Below are 21,727 nucleotides of genomic sequence, written 5' to 3' on the forward strand. Positions count from 1 at the left end.
AGAGTGAAAGAGTGAGAGAGAGATAATAAAGTTTTTAGTAATGTCTCACTGACACAAAAAAGAAGCACATTTGTTCACTGCATTGTGTTTTCAGTCAATAAGCAAATAATATCATTCATACAACTAGAAGGAAGCGCTAAATGGCTGTGCAGATAAAGTGGTTCCCACTTTCAGGCAGTTGTTAGGCTGTTGCTACGTGGTGAATAGGGTTAAACTAAGATGTTTTTGCCAGGTAGTAGCTATGGTGTAACAGGTGGTTGCCATGGGGTTGCCAGGCAGTTGCTAGGTAGTTAGTATGATGTTGCTAAGTGGCCATTATAATGTTGCTAGATGATGCATGGAGTCTAGATCTTGCCATGGTGTACCAGATGGTTGTAATGGGGTTGAGTTCTTGGTTGCGTCGCTATAGTGTTTTTTACGTGTCGGTCACTGATGTTGCTAGATGTTGCTACGGTATTCCAGGAGGTTGCTATGAGGTAGCTGGTAGGTGGTTACTATGGTGTCTCATGTGGTTGCTATGTTGTTGCCAAGTGGTTACTGTGGTACCCCATTTAGTTGTTTTTTATTGGTGCATTTACATCATCATGACATATGAAGGGTGCACACACCGTAAATTCTTTACATTCCAAAAACACCTTAAAATCCATAACTACATATGTTACTAAGTAACTAAATGCATTCACTGGAAGGGGTGCCCACAAACATTTGACCATATAGTGTATGTAACTGAAAATATGGGATATCAGCACTGGCCTGTAATTCTTATACTGGTGGACCCCTCAACCAACTTTAACTTATCGTTTAACCTTTTTTTCGTCTTCCAGACTGTTTAATGAACAGCTGGATAATCAGATAATGACTTTTACATTTAGTACAGACTTCAATTATTCTTGAATATTCTCAAACTTTGTTAGCCAAGCTTGGGCAATGAAAATGTAACGCAATTTGTCATGCCAATGAAGCACTCTGGAATGAATTGCATAATTGAATTGAAATGTGTGAGACAGAGAGCAAGAGAGAGAGAGAGAGAGAGAGAGAGAGAGAGAGAGAGAGAGAGAGAGAGAGAGAGAGAGAGAAAGAGACGGGTGCAAGTGCAGCAGATAGCAGTAGGTTTTCATTTATCTGTGCTAGAATAGTGCCGATGGCTTTGAACCGTCATGAACGCAGGCCTGAATGAAAGAGTCACACACAGAGGGAGACAAGAGCTGAGAGAAGAAGGCTGACATTACAGCGCTATGTGTTCCACAAAAGCCCCTTTTAACCAAAAGGTGCAAAGTGAAGAAAAGAAGTGCTTTCATCTGTTGACACTGGCTGGTTCCTTTATCTGATCCAGGGAGAGGAAGCTGCTTCCTTTAGCACTGATAGTGTGAGTGTGTGTGAATTACAGTGATGTGTATCTCCCACACAGACCTAAACACAGCTGGATTGCTCTTCTAAAGAGACCCCCACACACACACACACACGCACACGCGCACGCACACAGCAACCTGAGAAGTGTAAGTGTACTGTCGAATACCACACAGGCCAAACATTCAGGAAATACACTAAGGGTGCTTTCACACCCACCTTCAGTTTGGTCCAAATCAAAACAGCAGGTGTAAAAGGTGCCATGGGCCACGGTCTAGACCAAAGGACAAAAATCTGGACCCACCAAAAGAGGTGGTCTTAGTTCAGATTTACTGAACCATGGTTGGGTTTGTTTGCAGTGTGAAAACGCTTTTAAGGATGGTTCGGTGTTTTGGATCAAGTTCAGGCAGGCTATCGTCACCCATTAAACAATGAAAGAAGAAAAAGAGCCAGTGCTGTGCCGACATCCGACACTCCTTTCCATGCGCTCGCATCAAACAGCAGTATGGGAGCAACTTGTGATTCCTGTATATATTGTACCTGTAGGTTAGGCTTTATTTATAATCGACAGAAAAGGAATCCAAGGCAAATCTGTGATGCTGCATGCTCACACATGCATTTGAAGGGTGTTGGATTCTCTGAAATTACAACATGCCAATGTCAGATGCATGCCCTTCTACAAACCGATCAATGTGAAGTATAGAGCAACACAGCCCACATAGGTGATGATGACAGGACATAGCAGTTCTTTAGTTCTTTAGTGCGCTTGTTAAACTGCAGTGTCAAAACGACAATAACAGGACCAAATGTATGCAGTGTAGCAAAGACCTGGGCCTGAGGTGTAAAAAATACCATAAGTTTATGAAATTAAACTTCTACATCATCCATCAACACAAAGGGACCATCACAAGACCATGGACTCTTCTGAACTCTTTCTGGCACAGCTGCGTTCTCAGGGTTTTTGTACACTGTTTACACTTTACTTTGCAGCTCCAATGTGCTGGTGTACAGTTTGAGGATGGAGCTCATCTCTGCACACTTGGGTGAGATCTTCTATCTTCTAGATCTTTATTTTTAATGGTCTATTTCTGACCAGAAAACTTGGTTGGATAATTTTGAGTGAACCACGCAGATAACATGTCCATGTGTTCCATGTTGTCCCCACATATGGAACTCTATGCTCTCTCTCCTTCTGTTTCTCGCACCCTTCCTCCCCTTTATTCTCTTGCATGCTATCTCTATCGCCTGCTCTCTCTCTCTTGCATGCTCTCGTCTTCTCTCTCTCTCACATGTGCACCTCCCGCATTCTTTCGCATGCTATTGCTATCGCATGCTCTCTCTTTCTCTTGCATGCTCTGTCTCTCATTCTTTCTCACATTCTCTCTCTCCTATCTCTCGCCTTCTCTCTCTTGCATGCTCTGTCTCATTCTTTCTCGCATTCTCTCTCCTATCTCTCACCTTCTCTCTCTTGTATGCTCTGTCTCTCATTCTTTCTCACATTCTCTCTCTCCTATCTCTTGCCTTCTCTCTCTTGCATGCTCTGTCTCATTCTTTCTCGCATTCTCTCTCTCCTATCTCTCGCCTTCTCTCTCTTGTATGCTCTGTCTCTCATTCTTTCTCGCATGCTCCCTCTCCTCTCTCTTGCATACTTTCTCTCTTGCATGCTCTCTCACCTACTGTGTGTTTGTGAGGTGAATACACACATACACTAAGAAAGAGAGGGGCATTTCTCCTCAATGCAGTGTGAGCAGATATCTATGTGACAGAGGAACTGGGCCAAATTAGTGTGTGTGTGTGTGTGTGTGTGTGTTTGTGTGTGTGTGTGTGTGTGTTTGTGTGTGTGAGAAAGATCTATGAGGTGTAAATGATCTGCGGCTCCACAGGAACACAGGTGAGGGAGGGCAGACCACCGTCAGACAGGTGCGATCAGCAGGGAGGGCCAAAAATAAAACTGCTCACTGGGAGCTCAAAGAAAACATCCTCGGATCCCCAGCTCACTGCACTGAGCGGCTGTGTTGGTGGGTAACCCTGCTTTAGACCCTTAAAGCGGAAGTTCGAAAACAGTCACAAGGTTAACTTATAACTTTATCTGATTTCTGATAGTGCTGAGTGTTAACATCAGCTATGAGTTCAAAGTTCCTTCAGTGGCAGCAAGCTGTCCAGGTCCTGATGCAGCAAAGCATCCCCAAACCATCACACTACCACCACCATGCTTAACAGATTTGTGACAGACATAACAGCTCCACTTTGTGGTAGACGATTTAGGTGCTTCTTGGCAAACTTGCCTCTTGGCAACAAGTAATTAAGTTCCCACTTTTATTTCCATGCCATGGCTCCCATCTTTCATCCCTTTTCTGAGGATTTTGGGAGGGCGTTCACTACTGGAAAGACTGACCACTGTTCCAAACAACCTCCATTGCACAGTGTGTTCCTGACTGTAGTTCACTGGGACACTAGGGCCTTACAAACGGCTTTATGTAACCTTTTCCAGATTAACAGTAGTCCGTAACCTTCTTCTCCGGCTTCATACTAGCCTGACTAGACAACCTGTGTGCTGCCAAATGTACTCTGATTTAACCCTTTGAACTCCAGGTTTATTATTCTGTTATCAGTCTTTATGCAGAAACTACTGTAGCAGTTTGATTGAGCACATCTTGTGGAGTGCCACAGGGCTCTATTTTAGGACATCTGAAACTGATATTTATAACAACAGTAATGTAGTTGAAAGTGAAGAAGTGTGGGCTTTCAGGGTCTAAGAGGTTAAAGGCCAAAGCTAGATTTAGATTGGACAGGGCAGGCCCAAATCCAGGCTTTTTGTTAACGGGAGTACTCACACTGTTCCTAATTTTATCTCTTCAGGTTGGCTGGCAGCATCTTGGCAGAGAAACACCTTTTCACAGTTGAAGACTGTATAATTGATACCTTGCACAGCAAATACATGAAAGAAGTGGCAAAAGTTTGTGCCTGTTTTTCTGTCAGACTTTATCCATACACTACTACAGTCGACTGTAAAATCAGACTAAGCGTAGTGTTAAAAACATGTGCAATTCCAGAACTCTATGCAAAGTCTATGTAAAGGATTTGAGAGCTGAAAAAGCACTGTACAGGACGTCATCTGGACTTTGAGAACAGTGAAGACTAATCTTGATCTGAAAGATCATTCAAGGAGCCCTGAACAGGTCAAGGTAGGCACTGCGTGTCTCATGAAAACGGTAGCCGCACATAAATCCAGTTCCAGTTTGTTTACTTTAATTCCAACCAAGGTCACCTTGCAGCGAGATCCTTTAATTTGCTTCCACGTGGTCAGGAGAGACTTCCTGCCAGACAGTACACATAATATCTATGGTACTTGGGCCAGATGGCAATGTTTGGATTACAGTCTAGTACAATACACTCACCTTCCACTTTATTAAAGTTTATACATCCAATAATTGCCCCCTTTATTACCAACACTGGAAGACTGTGCTTCCAGTTGCTGGCCACAATTGGGGGACAAGCCAACCTTGTAGAAACACTAACCTTGCGCTTCCACCAATTTCCACTTTCCAGGAATCACCATTCTTGTGCTTTTACCAACTGGCCACCAACCTTGTACTTTGACTCAGTGTCCACTTTAATCAAAACACTAGCCTTGTGCTTTTATTCACTGGCCACTTTATCAGAAACACTAGCCTTGTGCTTTTATTCACTGGTCACTTTATTAGAAACACTAACCTTGTGCTTCCACTCTCAGGACACTTTCTTTCTTGGAAACACCAATCTTGTGCTTCCACCAAATGGCCACTTTATTAGAAACCTAATAAACCCTTGTGCTTCTACTCACTAGATTAGGAGTGATCTACCACCTAAAAATACTCAGTCAAGAGCAGCTCTGTGGTCAGAAACGGACCACTGATGAAGAGCTCTTACAGTGGTTCAGATGATATTTCTTCTGCGGGCCAAACCTCAACCTCCTCCTCCTCCTCCTTCTCCTCCTCCTCTGGTAGACAAAGGGCTTTTATCATTAATTGACATTGTCTTTAATATCCTATAAACTGTTAGCTTTGTCTTACATCACCTTCTGAATGTTTTAGAGGCCTATTTGACATTTTCAGACATAATAACTGAGTACAATATTTTTATGAGTATGCATCGCTAATGTTTATAAGCTACATCATTATTTTTTTATCTGAGCCTAAGAAAAAAGTAGAACCATCCTTAATGATGTGCTTCTTTTATCAGCTATTGGCTATGGCAACTATAACTAACCAGGCTATTTTAGCAATGAATTCATAGCTAATGACCAGGCTTCAGACTCAAAAGGACTCACATTCACATTCTTGACAGCAATCCAGCCAAATTACTAACCAATTGTTCATGGACACTGATATGTAGCCAGGAACATCTGGCTATAGGGCCAATTTTAAACATTCTACAAAGAACCATCTAGAAAAGGTATTTATTGTATTTGAGTATTTAAGTGGTCTTTTGACTTTAGTAATGCTGCCATTACTAAAAAACCTATCAAGAACCCATTTTTTTAAAAAGCTGTACACCAGCAAGGTGGAGTTACACTCTATGTCCAAATGTTTGTAGACACACCTGCTAATGAATGCATTCAGCTACTTTAAGTTGCATCCATTGCTGACACAGATGTGCAAATGCACACACATACACAGCTTGCCTAGTCCCTGTAGAGAAGTATTACCAAATAGAATAGACTCTCTGGAGCAGAAAAACATGAACATATTGGCACCATACCTAATGCCAGGTTAGGGCTAGAGGGGTATAAAGCCCCCCAATATTGAGCTGTGGAGCAGAGAAACTGTGTTCTCTGGAATGATGGTGTTCCATCCAACACTTTTGGGATGAGTTAGGATGTTAGGGATGAGGTGGGGTGGTGATCATCCAACATTCAACTCTTTTTTTGAATCAGGTGTCCCAATAATGTTGTCCGTATAGTGTGTGAAGTCGGGTTTTCTAATAAAGTGGTCAGTTAGTGTACATGGATAGGAAGCCCCTACTTGCATGCACAGACGTAAAGTCAAGGGGCCGGGAATGTCATCATCCCAGATCTCCTAACAATGACAGTGTTTGAGGGAACATGCTGACGGGCTTTGATCTAACGCTGAACAATCTTCTCTGGTTTGGAGGTGTGTGATCTAGCCTGTAGCAGTTACAGTGGCCCGCGGCAACGCAGCAGCTTGTGTAAGAGGCTATCTCAGGGTAGGATGGGGAGATGGGAACATGCGATTATGTGGGACAGATGAAATGTGCCTCCTAGAGAAGGCCCACCAGGCATCTTTTATTAATGGAGCTGGGCTGAGGAGAGGACATGCCGCCTGCTAAACAGCTTTTATTTTCCTTTTCCTCTCTCTTTCTTTTTCTCTCTCCCACTCTTTCTGCAGTGTAATCAAATATTGTATTTTCATCAATTTGTTTACATCATAATCGCCTTCCCAAGTCTTGCTGGCTTAGCAGCTGACGATGATGATGTGGAGCTTTTCTGAGGAGCTGAGATATAATTGCTGATTACGTGGTTAATGGAAAACAACTGGGGGAATTATTCTGTTAAAATCGCGGCGCGCCAGCATATCACACTCATTAGAGGCCGTGTTAAAGGCTTCTCAGAACAAAGATTAGTGGGTATGAGATAAATACTTCTAACATGATTAGAAGCCAAACTGAACTCACCCTCTTCCCTGACTTTCAGTATAGGCCATTCCATACTTAATGCTGTCTGGCCAATAATATCGGCTCATAGACAACCTATTCTGACAACTGGTAGAAATTACAACTTGCAAACGGCTTTTTGTAGCAGTTTTCTTGCAGTTCATGTAGTTGTAAATTGCCCCCCACTCTGCAGAAGGCCTTTAAGTCATGCTAGACACCTTGTTTAAGGTCTATCCGCAAGTTTTCTATGGTATTTAGGGCAGGGGACTGTAAGGGCCATTCCAAAAGCCTCAATTTGTGTATCTTCAAGTAGCCCATGGATTTCTTGCTTACCTAGCTAACTTTAAGCTTTGATCACACTCTGCATTTTTTTGTCACAATGCAGGGTGCCATACACATGCACTCGCTCAAACCTAGGTGCAATATAACATTTCTGAAAATAGAGAACACTCCAAACTCCTCACAGACAGTGATATGAGCGAGAATCAAACCCATAACCTCAGGACCCTGTTACTATGCGGCACCATATGCTACCATGGCTAATACCTCAAAATCATTCATATTGTTTGGGCCCTCATTTACGGCATACGTTCAGACCTGTAAACCTCCATGCTCCATTTTCTTTCTGATGGTCTATCGCAATTTACTCACACGGCTGTTGAGGCATTCCAAAACAAAATTTTACACCCGTCTGTTCATAAAAAGACCTGTATCAGGAGACATAACAAACCTGTATGAGATTGGTCAAAAGGTGTACAGTCGACCGTATAACTCGATAAAGCCAACAACAGAAAAAACAACTGAGCAACAACTTAAAAGAACATACGAATAAACTGTGCTCTTACCTTTCAATTTTTTCAATATAGGCTGTAGGTGTAGTTAACATCAACGCTTACTGTGCCAGTAACATTTGTCACAACCAAAATCCTACCTCAGAGGCTAGCCGAGGGCCTCATACTGTAGGTGCCACAGGATCAAGCTTTGAGATGCATGATGAGTTTGATGAGTTTATAGTATGGACAAAAAAATGTAATAAAAAAAATTCAAGAAGATCTGAAGACAAAAATTGAGATGACATGATAGCTAACATTCACCCAATGTATGAATGGGTGGGTTTAATGGTGGATTAATGGTGGGTTACACAAATAAACCATTTAAGCAAATCTATCTGAGATTTGAGGCAACTGTGTGACCATAGGGAAACAACAGGAATGCATAATGCTAACTGCTGATTTATGGGCTATTCGTTAGCTACATTAGCCTGCTTAAGTGTAGCATTGTACTTGCTTACAAATAAACAAAGCCTACAGTAAAAACCATTTGCTAAAACAAATGTCCAGTAACACCATCACTGGTTAGAGCTCATCTTTAAAATGCCTGCTGCACTGAATTGAACACGCCCTCTTAAAAGTGCTTTAAATTAGCAAACCAAAACTGCTTCAAGAAATTACAGTACTCACCATTACAGTAGCCCACAGCGTTAAGGTACTGGCCCTCAGGGCAGCTGGTCCGGCAGTAGCCATTGTGGAGGCTAGCGTGAGGGGGGCAGGCTGTGCAGTCAGCTTGAGAGGGGCCAGAACATTCCTTGCAGGATGGATGGCAAGCTGAAAAATAAATAAAGGAATATTTTACATAGAAGATATCACCATTACCACCATTACAAATAAAGGATGCCTAAAATCTTAAGTCAGTCCACCTGGTATTAGTAACCAAAAATATTTATTTATAATACAGGTGGCATAATCTCCACAAACATGAGCCTAAGGTCACCATGCCCAGTGCCAAGTGTCGGCAAGAGGGGTTTGAAGGGCATCGGCAGTGAGCTGTGGGGCAGTGGAAATGCATTCTCTGGAGTGATGGAGCTCCACCCAGTACCTTTGGGATGTGTTGCCAAGATTTATAATGGGATGAATGCCAGGACTAACCACTGCACAGCCTTCTGTAATTCAGTACAGTTTTACAAGCAGGGGTCAAACGTTTGGACATACAGGGTAGCCTCCAATTTGGAATGCACTGCATATGTCTGTACTGAAACAGAGGCAAAATAGACCCCAAGGATGTCAGTCTAGTAAAGCATATTGTATGCCTTCTGTCTCTGGGTTTTGCAGTAGCCTTCTGTTTCTGATGAGAATGGATGTCAGGTGCCAAACGACTAATTCGCCACATAACTCAACAGGCTGCTGCAGGACCATCTTGGGTCAACCAGCTGCAACGAGGTTAGCATGCTCAATTAGCCTGCGCAAATGAGCCAGGCGTTAAAAGTAATTTAGCATGCAGGCACGCGTTAACCATGCTTAATGGTTTAGCCTTCAAAAAAAAAAAAAAACGAAGAAGAAGAAAAGCAGCCCAACAGGGAATTAGACTGCGATTAACTCCAAGTACGTCGGCTTCTTCCTGGGTTAGAGCTCATCTTTAAAACACCTGCTGCACTGAATTGAACAGGCTCTTAAATGTGCTTTAAATTAGCAAACCAAAACTGCTTCCGCCTCAAGAATTACAGAGTACTTCTGCCTTGTGCTTCTGAAAAGTATGAAGTTTTAATACTCCTTTCCCTCATGTTAGACTGAATCTTATCAACAACTTGCAAGTTTCCAGTGCATACAGTGTCTTTAAGCCTGACAATGCCTTCTTAGTCCCTGTGATTCACCTACACTTCTTCTTCTAAAGCATTAGAATTAAATCGTCTCAAAACTTTTTGATTTTTATGACTCGTTAAACACTCAGAAGGACAGAAAATGAGGTATTCTCACTTTGGCAGGTATGATCCTGGACATGGAAACCATGGGGGCAGCGGTCAAGGCACTGTCCATGGTGGAGGACGCTGGGCTGAAGACAGGAAGTGCAGCTGCGGGCGTTCCCTGCTGTGCAATGTGCGCATGAAGGATGGCATTCTGAAATACAGAGAGCAAACAATTTGAAAAACTTCACACAAGTTGCATTTCAACGTTTTGAACATTCACACTGTTGAAAAACTCCAGTTGTGTGAAACTGGAATGACAAACTAACCAACAGAAATGGTCTCTAATACAGAATGTATTTCCTATTTCTCCATATAGAACATTATTTTCTGGCCTTTCTGGCGTGTGGTGTGTCCGTGTGGTGTTTCGTCATGGATTTCATCTTCTTTGAGAAAGTCACTGTATCTCAGCCCTCTCCAAACTATCCTGGGATATCCTTGAGGTTATTTAGTGGAGAATGCAATAAAGTCCCCAAAATCAAACCTGAACATACGTTAGTCCCCAATTAGCAAGAAAATAATACATTGTTATATGTTAGTCCTTCTGAATGTCTGGACAGCCACACACACACATCTACACACAAGCCTGCTGCACGAGATTTGAGCTGAGCTGAGCTGCAGTGGACAGAGAGACTCTGACATGTCCGTGCTGCAACCAGTTAAACAGAGGGTGCTGGAAATGGACCCAGAAGTGGACAGCTAATCTCTTTTTTTAACATACTTGTGTACTCTGCTGTACACTGCTCTTGGTTTGCTTTATGTATAAATAGCATTGCTGACACTCTCCTTTTCCAGCTTTTAACTGGCACTGTAGAAGAAGAAAACTGAATAGTGGTGCTAATGTTATGGCTGATTCTTGTATATATATTAGTAATAAGAGTTTTCCCTTGACTTGACCATTACTACAATTAATCAATGCACGTACAAAATGGTAAAAGGGACTGTAGCCTTTCTCCAAGTAAGTGTACGGAAACTCTCCAGCTGTTCTGTTGAATAAACAGGCCATATATTAATTTAATCCCATTCAAGTGTTAATGGTTTCCTATCTTCACTAGACATTTGGCCATCAAACAGAAACACAAACCCACTTCTCTAGGTCCATCAGACAACACTGTCTGTGTTTTTTTATTTTGGTTTATTTTCTTACTTCAGTAGCTGACGCTGCCAGGCAGCAGCAAGCAGTTATTGCCAATGGTAATTGAGTTTACCCCCCCCCCAAGAAGAGCAGTAGGCATATTAAACACAGACCGCTGTCAGTCTGCATCCCCCCACCCCCACCCTTTCAGCCAGCAGAGAAGCAGGTAAAAGCAATTCCTAACACAACTCTCATATCTGATGAATTGCTCCACTGGGCTTCACCTATTGATCTCTGCTCTTTTCAATGACATTTGGGCGTCTGAAATATGATTTGAAAGGAAGCCAGGACTGAAATGAAAGAGGTATATCAGTCAGGAGGTGCTGATTCACAATGGCAGACTGGGGGCTTTCATACGGCCTTAAACAGATTTATTGAGACACGCAATAGCTTAGCGCTCCACAGGGAGAAACAGATGGGAGGAATTTAGAAACTGTAAAAATTGAACGGCTTCGCAGACTTCATGAACGATTTGTGAAGGATTGTAAAAGGGTGATATGGAGGATTGCTGGGAGAAACAGAGCAACGTAATACATGATGGTGTGCGATCACGTTACACATGCGCAGCAAAAGGTGCCGATTAGCCAGTAATATGTAAAAAAGCCCAAAAGACATTTTTTTTGTGTGCCTTTGCCTTTAAATACAAAGGAAATGTTTAACATTTATCCCAGATAATGTATTATTTTGTTCTTTTATTATTATTTTGATTATCTGAGACATTAATGTTTGTCTCTGTATCTATACATATATTTGTCTTTCTATCTACCTGTCTATCTATCTATCCGTCAATCAACCAATCAATCTATCTATCTATCTATCTATCTGTCTGTTTGATATTTTTATTGTGTTGTTGTGGCAGCACAGTGGCACTGCAGGTGTTGTAGGTTTAGGGGTGTGGGTTTCTTCACCACTCTGGTCCATCTTTGATAAGTTTTGCTTATCTCCCCATTTTTGGATGGCTTTTCTCTAGGGCTTAGGTTTTCTCCCACCTTACAAAAGGCACATAGTAGGTGAATTGACTAAATTGCTAAATTGCCCTCTAGGTGTGAGTGAATGGGGATGTGTGTGATACACTGTGATAGACTGGCGCACTGCCCAGGGGGTATTCCTGCCTTCGAGGGAGTCACCGGAGCCACTGCTCTGGATAAGAAGATGGAGGAATTTATTTATTTATTTATTTATTTATTTTTAAGCATTAGATTCCAAATGCATTAATTGTTATTGACATGCTATCATTTTTGTTTTTGTTTTCAATTAAATAAGTTGAGCTTTACACATATAATAAATTAATAATAGAGAAAAAATTTGTTGTGTAATATTTTACTGTTTTGCTGCTGTTATCTTGTGTACAATTACTTTTTACTATCAATATTGAATGCTTTTGGGTTTTTTAAATGACTTTCTCATTTTCTTTCATTTTTACTACATTTTTGCTGCTTTTATGTTCTTGTGTATTTTTATCTGCAGAAAATCTGCTGTTGTGGTTCTATTTTCTTTTAAAAACAAAACTGTTTATCAACAATAACTGTTCATCGCCATTTCATTCATCAATACATATCATGAATAAATAAATGTAGAATCTGCAGCTTCAACACGGTTCCTCTGGTCGTCTCTATGAGTGAGAAATTGCTAATGGATGTAACTGATAACTGGGCTGTCTAAGGGTTAATTGCTTTGTTACTGGTATGTGAAAAGCACAGACACACACACACACACGTCTTCAGACAGGTTGTTGAGCTGGAAGAGGAGAGGGATTTACACGTAGGAATTTCCTCTCACTGATATCTGATCTGTCAACACACACACACATACACACACACATACACACACACACACAAACGGCACAGACAGTAGCCTTGAGGAAGCTCAACATTTGTCTGAGCATGCAAGCGGGACACAATGGACACTATTGATGTCAGAAGGACATATCATCATGGTCTGGACGCTGACAGTGGAGCCATTGATGAAGGCCCGAGCCCCAAAGTCGAATTTCCACAACCTACAATATTACAGTCAACCACGCGCACTGGAGAGTGACAAAAGCCTCTACATCCAACATGCTGGCTTAGGCTGTCAGCATGGGTCTATTTCTGGACTCCTTGGTAACCTACACTACTCCTCAAAAGTTTGGACACTTTACTTTTCAATTAAGCAGGAGAGAAAGCCTGTAGAAGATTTGCTGACATTCTCAATGGAGTTAGCCACACTCAGCTTCAGGTTCATCACACCATCATCAGTCTTGCTTGATATGAAAAGCAGGCTTTGCCAAATACCCTATCCCTGAAGGGGGATCTCAGGTATTTAAACCTGTTAGATGCAACAGCCATCTATGGCGAGAAGTACTGGAGAGCATTACTGGCCTCGCTCTCTCTGGGTGGCTAGGATGGCCCTCCCTCTTCTTATCACTTAAAGTGGTGCTAGTTACATAGCTGACATAACCAAAGTTGACAGTGATTGTTCCCCTCAAAGGGCTGCTGAGCTATCCAATGATGTTGCGATAGCGGCAATTCATGTAAAGGTCTAATTACACAGAGTCCAAAAAGCATGTAAAATTTTGAATATTTTAACATTAATGATATCTTTCACACTGGAACTGACGGCCTGCGACACTGCCTAAAATGTTTAATCAGAGCCTGCTTAAATGTTCTGCATTGTACGTCTGCATTAAAATAAGGCTGACCAATCAGAGCTCCGTTGTCATGGTTGCATTTGACCAAACAAATTAGCATCTAGATGATGACAGAGAAGCTAATCTTGTTTGTAGCAGAATACAAAAGCTTAAACGATGAGCGGTAACACGCTGACCGTGGAGGTTAAATGTGAAGGGTTAAAGAAAATATATGGTGGAGCAGAGCTGAAAGGTGGGGAATGATGGTAAGTAGGCCTTTTTTTTTAGTTTGTCTAGGTCTAGTCTGTCCACAACTCAAGAATCTATTGCCAACTTTAGCTTCCCTCGCTAATGAGCACTCATGTGGAGGAGGAAAACTGAAGAAAGCAAAAGCAGGGAGGGAGCAGAGAAACAAAAGTGGAAAATTTCAAGCTATATGAGTCTCCAGGTCCATTTACAGAGCACAGATGGCAAAAATGTGCTGTGAAGATTTCCATACATTATAAAGTACATTCGTTTATTCATCCACAAAAATTGTACTTGGTGAGAATAGGCCTTAACTCAGAAGAAAACACATGCTAGCATTCACCCTCCCAGTGGTGGTAGCAGCATGTGATGAGGAAGTTCTAGCTAGTGGGTGGGAATTGGAATGGCCTAAATGTGGGAAGCAAAATTTTTATTTTTTTACCAATTAAACACAGACCTAAATTATTCAATGAATGCTAGCATCACAACAAGAGCACACAATGCCATTTATATGCTATTACTGCAAAAGTAGCAATAGCAACATTGTTGTCATCAGTGTGACAAACATTTTGACGCTGTCAAAAGAGCCAGGTTCGACCTAAATTTACTTCCAAATCATTCATATCATGTTATGTCTATTGGTTCATTTATAATGAACAGGTCACACAATATGAATGGTGGAATGGTGTGCCGAAATAAAGACAACTAATTAAAAAAATTTAAGATTTTCGTATGAGAGACACAACTGGCATGAAAAGCCCATTAAAAAAACTTTTCAGTAGAAGTATAACTCTCTGCAAATGTACAGCATAACACAAGGCAGCTGTGCAGCATCACGGTGTGCATGTGTATCAGTCACTCCGCGAGAGAATAATTAGGAGAATTTGTGCAAACAGTCCTCAGCGTGTCTTTCAGCGTGAGGATTCCACACTGTCTCGCTCCAATATTTATCTTGGCACTGATGTTATCACTTTTAATCACTACTCAGTAGGAAAATTCCTGGTCCTGCATGTGTGTGTATTTGAGTATGTGTGTGTGTGTGTGTGTGTGTGTGAGGCTATGAGAGAGAAAGCCATTTATCTTGATGTAGGAGGGGAAGTCCAGATAGAGTTGTTTGGCCTAATGATTTCAGTTATGCTAAAAAAGCGACGGCCTAAGTGAACCTTACAAAATCAACTGTGAAGCTCCTGCTGCTGCCGGACACGCCATAGTCCATTCTGCTTAATCTGAATACTGGAATAGCAAAAGGCAGCTCTGATGGACTCGGGTTAGCATAGTTAACCTGCAAGGAAAAAAGCCGTCTGAGAAATACTAAAGGGAATTCAGAGCAGGACTGAACGGTTGTTGGGTGCCGGAATCGCAACAGTACCAGACGATACTAGACAACATACAGCCATGTGAAAAAATTAGTAGACCTTTTTCAACCTTGCTTTTCAATGTTAGAGTGGGTGATATTACCAAGAAGAGATCCAAAGAGCTCTCTGAGACCTTTAGAAAAAAGATGCAAATGCATTTGGGAAGAGATTCAAAAATATCTCAAAAAGGTTCGAAATCAGCAGTTCCACTGTCTGCAAAATAATTTAAAAGTGGAGAACATTTAAATACAACTGCTAACATGGTCAGGTCTGGCTGTCCTAGCAAGCTCAGGCCAAGAGCAGACCACAAGTTGCATTAAGAAGTCTCCAACAGTCCTAAAATGTCATCACAGGACCTACAGGTAGCATAGTTGATGTTAACGCTTATGAATCAGAAAGAGACTGCACAAATCTGATTTAATGGGATTCCCATGTATTTAAATATGTTTAAAATGACAAAGAATTGAATGGGGTGTCCACATGTTTACATGACTATAGAAAGATAGTACAGATAGTTCACTCCTATCATATCCAAAAATATTAGTTTCAGTATTCATATCAGCAGATACCAGCATGCAACAGACTGGAGCAAATAGCAAGTTCTAATTTAAATAAAGCAGTGACATCCAGACCAGCCGTGGCCATGTTTTGTCTGTTTTGCCTTCTTGTTTACATCCTCCCTCATGTCATCCTGGTCCCATGTGCCTTGGAGTTTGTTTTGGTTTCAGCTCTGCCCCTTCTCAGCCCCTTCTCTACCTTTGTGTTGTCTGTAGACATGCCCTCTCATTATTGCCCCCATGTGTCTCTTGTCTGCTTTCAGTGTGTGGATATACCCCTTTGTTCAGCCTTGTCCTTTTGTTGTGCATTGTTTGTTTTTTGGACAATATTCCCTGTGTGTTTGCAGCATTGCAGTGCGAGTTCTGCTCAGCTTCTCTCATGGTTTTTGGTGTCTGGTCTCTTGTTTGGTTTCCTAGCTTGTTTTGATATTCTTTAAATTATTTTTTTGTTGGTGTCATAAACATCAATACTATGCCTGATTCTGACCAAGGGGGTATTTTACAAGCAGGATTTCTCAGTTTAGCCAGTAACCTAAGCCTAAAGCCAAGCCTGTCCAATAGAAGAAGAGCTGGGGGACATTCATGTTAGACAGTCCTTGACCTTTTGGGCTTAAGCCTGGCTAAATAAGAAATTCTGCTTTTTTAAAATACCGCTCTAGACTTATACATAAAAAAAAACTCATAAAGCATTCCCATTCTGTCTCCATGCTTCAGGTGTTATAGATGCTTATAGTGAACCTTGACATGCTAACCTGATGAGGGTTGATTAGGCAGATATACACTCACTAAACACTTCATTGGGGACACTATGTGGAACCAACAAGATCTTTGTCAACATAGCCCACCAGCCAAAAGGTACTGAGATGCTTTACTGCTCACCACATTAGTACATAGTGTTTGCTTTTTGAGTTACTCGAGTCTTACCTATCAACCAGGTGTGTCTGTTTGCAGAACTGAAGCTCACTTAATGTTTTTCTTCATTCTAAGTTCACTCTAGAGACTGTTGTGCTAAAAATCCCAGGAGATCAGCAGTGCTAGAAGTGCTCAAACCAGCCCTTCTGACTCCAACAATCATGCCATGCCCAAAATCATACTGAGCAAATCATACTGATCATACTGATACCCGAAGCTGCTGGCCTGTATCTGCAAATCTGAATATATGCACTGCACTGCTGGCACACCATAGGTTGATTAGATAATTTCATGAATAAGTAGGTGTACAGGTCGTTCTAATAAATTGCTTGATACGTGTATGGAAATGGGGCCCAGAGTGGTCCAGCGGACTCATGGATCTGGCTGGTTTGAATTACGGATCATGCTGCCTGCCATCGCCGAAGCCTGGAAGAGCACAATTGGCCTTGCTCTCTCTGGGTGTGTAGATAACTCTCCTCACACCACTTTATTGTGATGCTGCTGGCACAAGTGTCTGCTAGCCGGTCCATCAGTGCTGGGTAACCCTCCCAGTGTCGGGAGCTTAACAAGTGATAGGGGGAGAGTACTAACAAGTGGGTTGGGTAATGGGACATCTAGGAAATCTGGTAAGCGATGTCTGCACACTACATACAATTTCTTAGGTCTCTAGGCACTCAGAACTAAATACAAAAAAATCTAAAGTATTAATTACTGACTAATTATGATCATCATTCCAGACATTGTTCTACAATTTTATGTTCTGGTCTAGTAGATTAGCATGTCGGTATGCTCATAAAAACAAATTCAGCTTTAGACACCATTTTAGAACAGTCAATTCAACGATCAAATGCAATTGTCCAACTTTTCTGTACAAAAATACAAGCCAATGCGAAGTTCACAAACACTAACAGTGGGCTTCAGCTGGTGGTTCAATTAGCAGGATTTACCTCAATAAGGCGGCGACTTACAGAGATTTACCACCTCGATGCTTTAGAGTAATCGGCTTGCTTTAAGCAGCAGTTCTAATCAAAACTTAATTACTTTTCTCCCGTCAGGGTTTCTGCATTGATCTCGAATCCAAGATTTAAAAAAAGCTAAAGCTTAAACAGATCTATGAATAATAGAATGGGCAGATAGGTGTGTGAGGCAGGCAATCCACTAGCTGCAAATTTGTGCAGTGCATTAGCGGATAACTCTACTTGATTTATGAGCAGTGTTGAGTTCTGAGAAATCAGAAGTCACTGTTATGCTGCATTTATGTTATGCTGTTAGTTAACATCATCTAGAGGTGGATTAATCAGTACCCTGCTCTACTCAGGAAGAGGAATCTTGCCATCTGCCACTAAAACTTTAACTGTAGTTAATTGGAAAAGCACACAAACTGAGTGAGTGTTCTGCATTGTGATGATTCAGGCGACTTTTTTTATCTGAACACCAGCTTTCCCACGCTCTTAAAAACAATGCCACAAAACAGGGGTGGGCAATTTAAATCCCAGAGGGGGGGCTGAATTCCTGCACAGTTTCATCCTTTACCTGTTCAAGCACACCTGATTAAACTCACCTGTCAGATTTGGCAGGTCTGTTAGAACAGGGAAACCAGCAAACTATGCTGGTCTACGACCCCAGTTGCCCAATCCTGCCATAGAAGAACCATTTTTGTTTGCGTGAAGAACCATGTTTGTAATAGAGGTGTGAAAAGTGTAAGGAACCATTTAAAGGTTTACAGAACCTTTACTAGATGTAGATGGTTTCACACATAAATGGGAGTTCTATGGCATCGCTCAAACAACTGTTTGAAGCACTTCTATTTTTAGGAATATTAAGCGTGAGTGCAGGTAATGAAGGCCTGTGTACTTGCCTCTGCAGATGTGTTCTGTGTCCAGGAAGTGCTGCGCCAGACAGGCGGACACACAAGTGCCATGAGAGATGTGTGCGTGCTGGGGCTGCAGCACCTCCTCTGGCTTTACACACTGCACGCAGTCCGACGGCTCCGGGCCTACGCAAGCACGGCAAGACACATGGCAGCCTGTAGAGAGGGTGAATGAGAGACAAGTTTTTGAATTCCATTTCAGAAGTTCAGGCCAATACTTCTTACTATATCTATATATTTTACTTACAGCCACAACAGCCTCCTGAAGGAGTTGAGGAGAGCACCCCTACTGGATTTCACTGCCCTTTCTAATAGCTGCGCATATGTGCTAGCATGCTAGTTGTGCTAGTAGCAGCCAAAGCAGTGATCTTCTGTGTTCAGCTCTCACCTAGTGCTCTACATATACAATATGGAAAAAAGTATCTGGACACCCGCTCATTCATTGTTTCTTTGTCCTGCTGAAACTGTCTCTACTGTCCAGGGAAGGCTTACTAAAGATTTTGGAGCACAAAAGGGAGTTGGACGATCACCACCCCAACTCACCCCCAACTTCCCAGCTTATCCCAAAAGTAATGGATGGAGCATCAACAAACTGTGTGTTTCGCTGTTCCAGTGGATCAGTTTGACACCTGAGTTTCTGCATGTCAGCAGGCAGTATGTTTTTACTTGAGTTTGACGGGCTAGCTGACCAGGTTGGTCATCAAGCTGGTCATACTGGTTGACCACATTGGTAAAGCTTGATCAAGATGATTGACCAATTTAGTCTACCTGGACAGACTGGTGGTCCAGTGTGGTTAGGCTGGTAGGCATGCTAGTAAAACTAGTAACTAGCTTATTCAGGTGTGGCCTAGAGGGGTATAAGGTCCCTTATCCCAAAAGTATTAGACGGAGGACCATCATTCCACTGCTCCACAGCCCACACCAATTTCTTTTTTTCTTGCAGTTTTGATACATTACACTTTACTTTTGGCATCAAAAACACTTCTGCCACCTCCCAAATACACACAATAGACAAACGGTGTGTTTTGCTGGTCCAGAGGATCAGGGATCTGGGTGTCAGTTTTACAGCTTTTACTCCCTTCAGCTCAAACACTCACACACACACATACACACACACACACACTCCCATACATTCAGTGATCAAGAATTCAGGCCTAGTGAGTTTTACACCCTTTCTGTTACATTTAGCTTAATTTCATCATTCCCAAATCAACACACACACACACACACACACACTTATCTGCACATGCACGACTGGTCAAACACACTTACACAGACACACAAACAGGCACACACAAACACACTTGATCTACTCTGCTGCTATACCTATGAGTTTTTTTTGGTTGTAAATCAAAAGCAGTACACACACACACACACACACACACACACACATCTCTTCATCCTTGGTTTCTAAGCCCCCTGCTCAGCTCCCAGCAGGGCTATCAGTAAGTGTTATTTGAATTCAGCTCATACACGCACACTCTACCGCAAGGCCCCTCCTGGCTGACGGCGCGGGAGAGGCTACGGAAGCTAAAAGTCTGCGTCAGGTAAAGGCCAACCCCCTGCTGATAAACAAGAACTGGCCCAGCATGTGGGCCTAACTTTAGATCCAGCTTTACTGCAAAATACTCTTTAATACTCTGTGTGTGTGTGTGTGTGTGTGTCTCTGTGTGTGTGTGTGCTTATCACTGTATTCTGGTTTCATCTCTGCTGGTATTTCATTTTTAAGGCAGCCTCTTTCAAGAGACCAGCCTGTAACGGCCTGACCGATGAAACATTTAGACTCAGAGAAGTCTGTGAACATTGAGAGTGCCTTCAAACTTCAGTGCATAGTGAGCTTGGATGGAAGGCACTGAGATTTGCTCTGCAGATTCTGAAAAAGTTCATATAACTTACAAGTAGAGGTGGGTAATATGCCAAAATGATAATATGATACGTGATGTTTTTATAATACACAATACATATCTCAATTTTTTGACACAACACACCACTACCCAGCTGAAAAAGAACCAGCTGGGAGCTTGTTTGGGATGAGCCAATCTGGTCTTTGATGGTCAAGGTGGTTAAAAAGCTGGTCAACCAAGTCAAAACATATGATATGCTGGTTAACCAGTTCAGCTCCTGAGCAGCAGGAAGAATGTTTTAATTTGATTTTGATGGGCTAGCTGACCATCAAAGCTCATCAAGCTGGTCATACTGGTTGACCACATAGGTAAAGCTTGGTCAAGATGGTTGACCAATTTAGTCAGCCCTAGTGGTCCAGTGTAGTTAGGCTGGTAGGCATGCTAGTAAAACAGCCTGGTCCTACTGGATGATCAGCCCGGGCATGCTGGTCAACCAGCACGGTCATACTGGTTAGGGTGTGTCGACCAGCACGGTCATGCCTCGTGACTGTGCTTGTTCATACCGGTTACCAGGGTACAAAGCCCCACAGCTTTAAGCTGTGGAACTGTGTTCTCTGAAATGATGGGTGGTGATCCATCCAACACTTTCGGGACAAGTTGGGGAGTTAGGGACGAGGTGGCATGGTGATCATCCAACATCCTGAATGCACTAACGCTGGTGTCACTGAATGCAATTAAATCTTCACAGCAATGCTTTAAAATCTAGTAGAAAGCCTTTCCTGGGCAGTAGAGACAGTTACTGCAACAGAATCAGCATTCACTCTTTTTTTAAAACCCAGAAGAAACAACGAATGAGCAGCAGTCTCAATACTTTTGTCCATATAGTGTAACTCGGGCAGACCAAGACTTGCAGAAACTCTTTCTTTTTATTTTTTTTTCAAATATCTGTCCTCCTGAGGACAATATACTAAAATATGCAGATAGCTCAAAATGAGTTTAATACTCCATATCATCCTTTGATAACATCAAGTAAAGGATCAGAAGGATCACGTAAACCTGTGCATTCCTTTGAAGTGCCTTCCTTTTGAAAGACATTTGCTATAAAATAATGCAAAACTCCTTAGCCAGTTAGACTCAGCTGGGTTCTGTTGTTCTGCTTTCAGCAATAAAGTCCACTTATAACTTTTAGATGGGTTTTTGAACAGCCATAACAGACCCTTCTCCAACTTCCAGCAAGGAACAATCAACGTTTCAGGATATCTGGCCTTTAAATGTGAGTGTGAAATTGAGTCTAATAAGGCAGACACAGCATTAACTTACTGTAGCAGTGTCCATCCCGGGCGAACAGGCCCTCTCCACAGGACTCCACACACTGGCCTTGATGGAGAGGGAGAGAGGCAGGGCACGAAGTGCAGTGGGATGCAGAAGATCCGGAACAGGAGGTACATGAGCTGTGGCATGCTG

The 21,727-nt window shown here is 42.2% G+C and overlaps 1 protein-coding gene across 1 annotated transcript in view; it reads right to left on the reverse strand.

The window, feature by feature from the left end:
- Positions 1-21,727, reverse strand: part of fras1 (Fraser extracellular matrix complex subunit 1) — a 171,636-nt gene that overhangs the window by 63,335 nt on the left and 86,574 nt on the right. Inside the window, exons 17-20 of the mRNA XM_072664529.1 lie at positions 21,584-21,724; positions 18,408-18,575; positions 9,750-9,890; positions 8,460-8,603 (exon numbers count right to left, since the gene is read on the reverse strand). Of these exons, the coding sequence (XP_072520630.1) occupies positions 8,460-8,603; positions 9,750-9,890; positions 18,408-18,575; positions 21,584-21,724 (594 nt within the window). The remainder of the gene's footprint in view (positions 1-8,459; positions 8,604-9,749; positions 9,891-18,407; positions 18,576-21,583; positions 21,725-21,727) is intronic.

This window comes from Salminus brasiliensis, chromosome 20, assembly GCF_030463535.1.
Source record: "Salminus brasiliensis chromosome 20, fSalBra1.hap2, whole genome shotgun sequence".
Taxonomy (NCBI): Eukaryota; Metazoa; Chordata; class Actinopteri; order Characiformes; family Bryconidae; genus Salminus; species Salminus brasiliensis.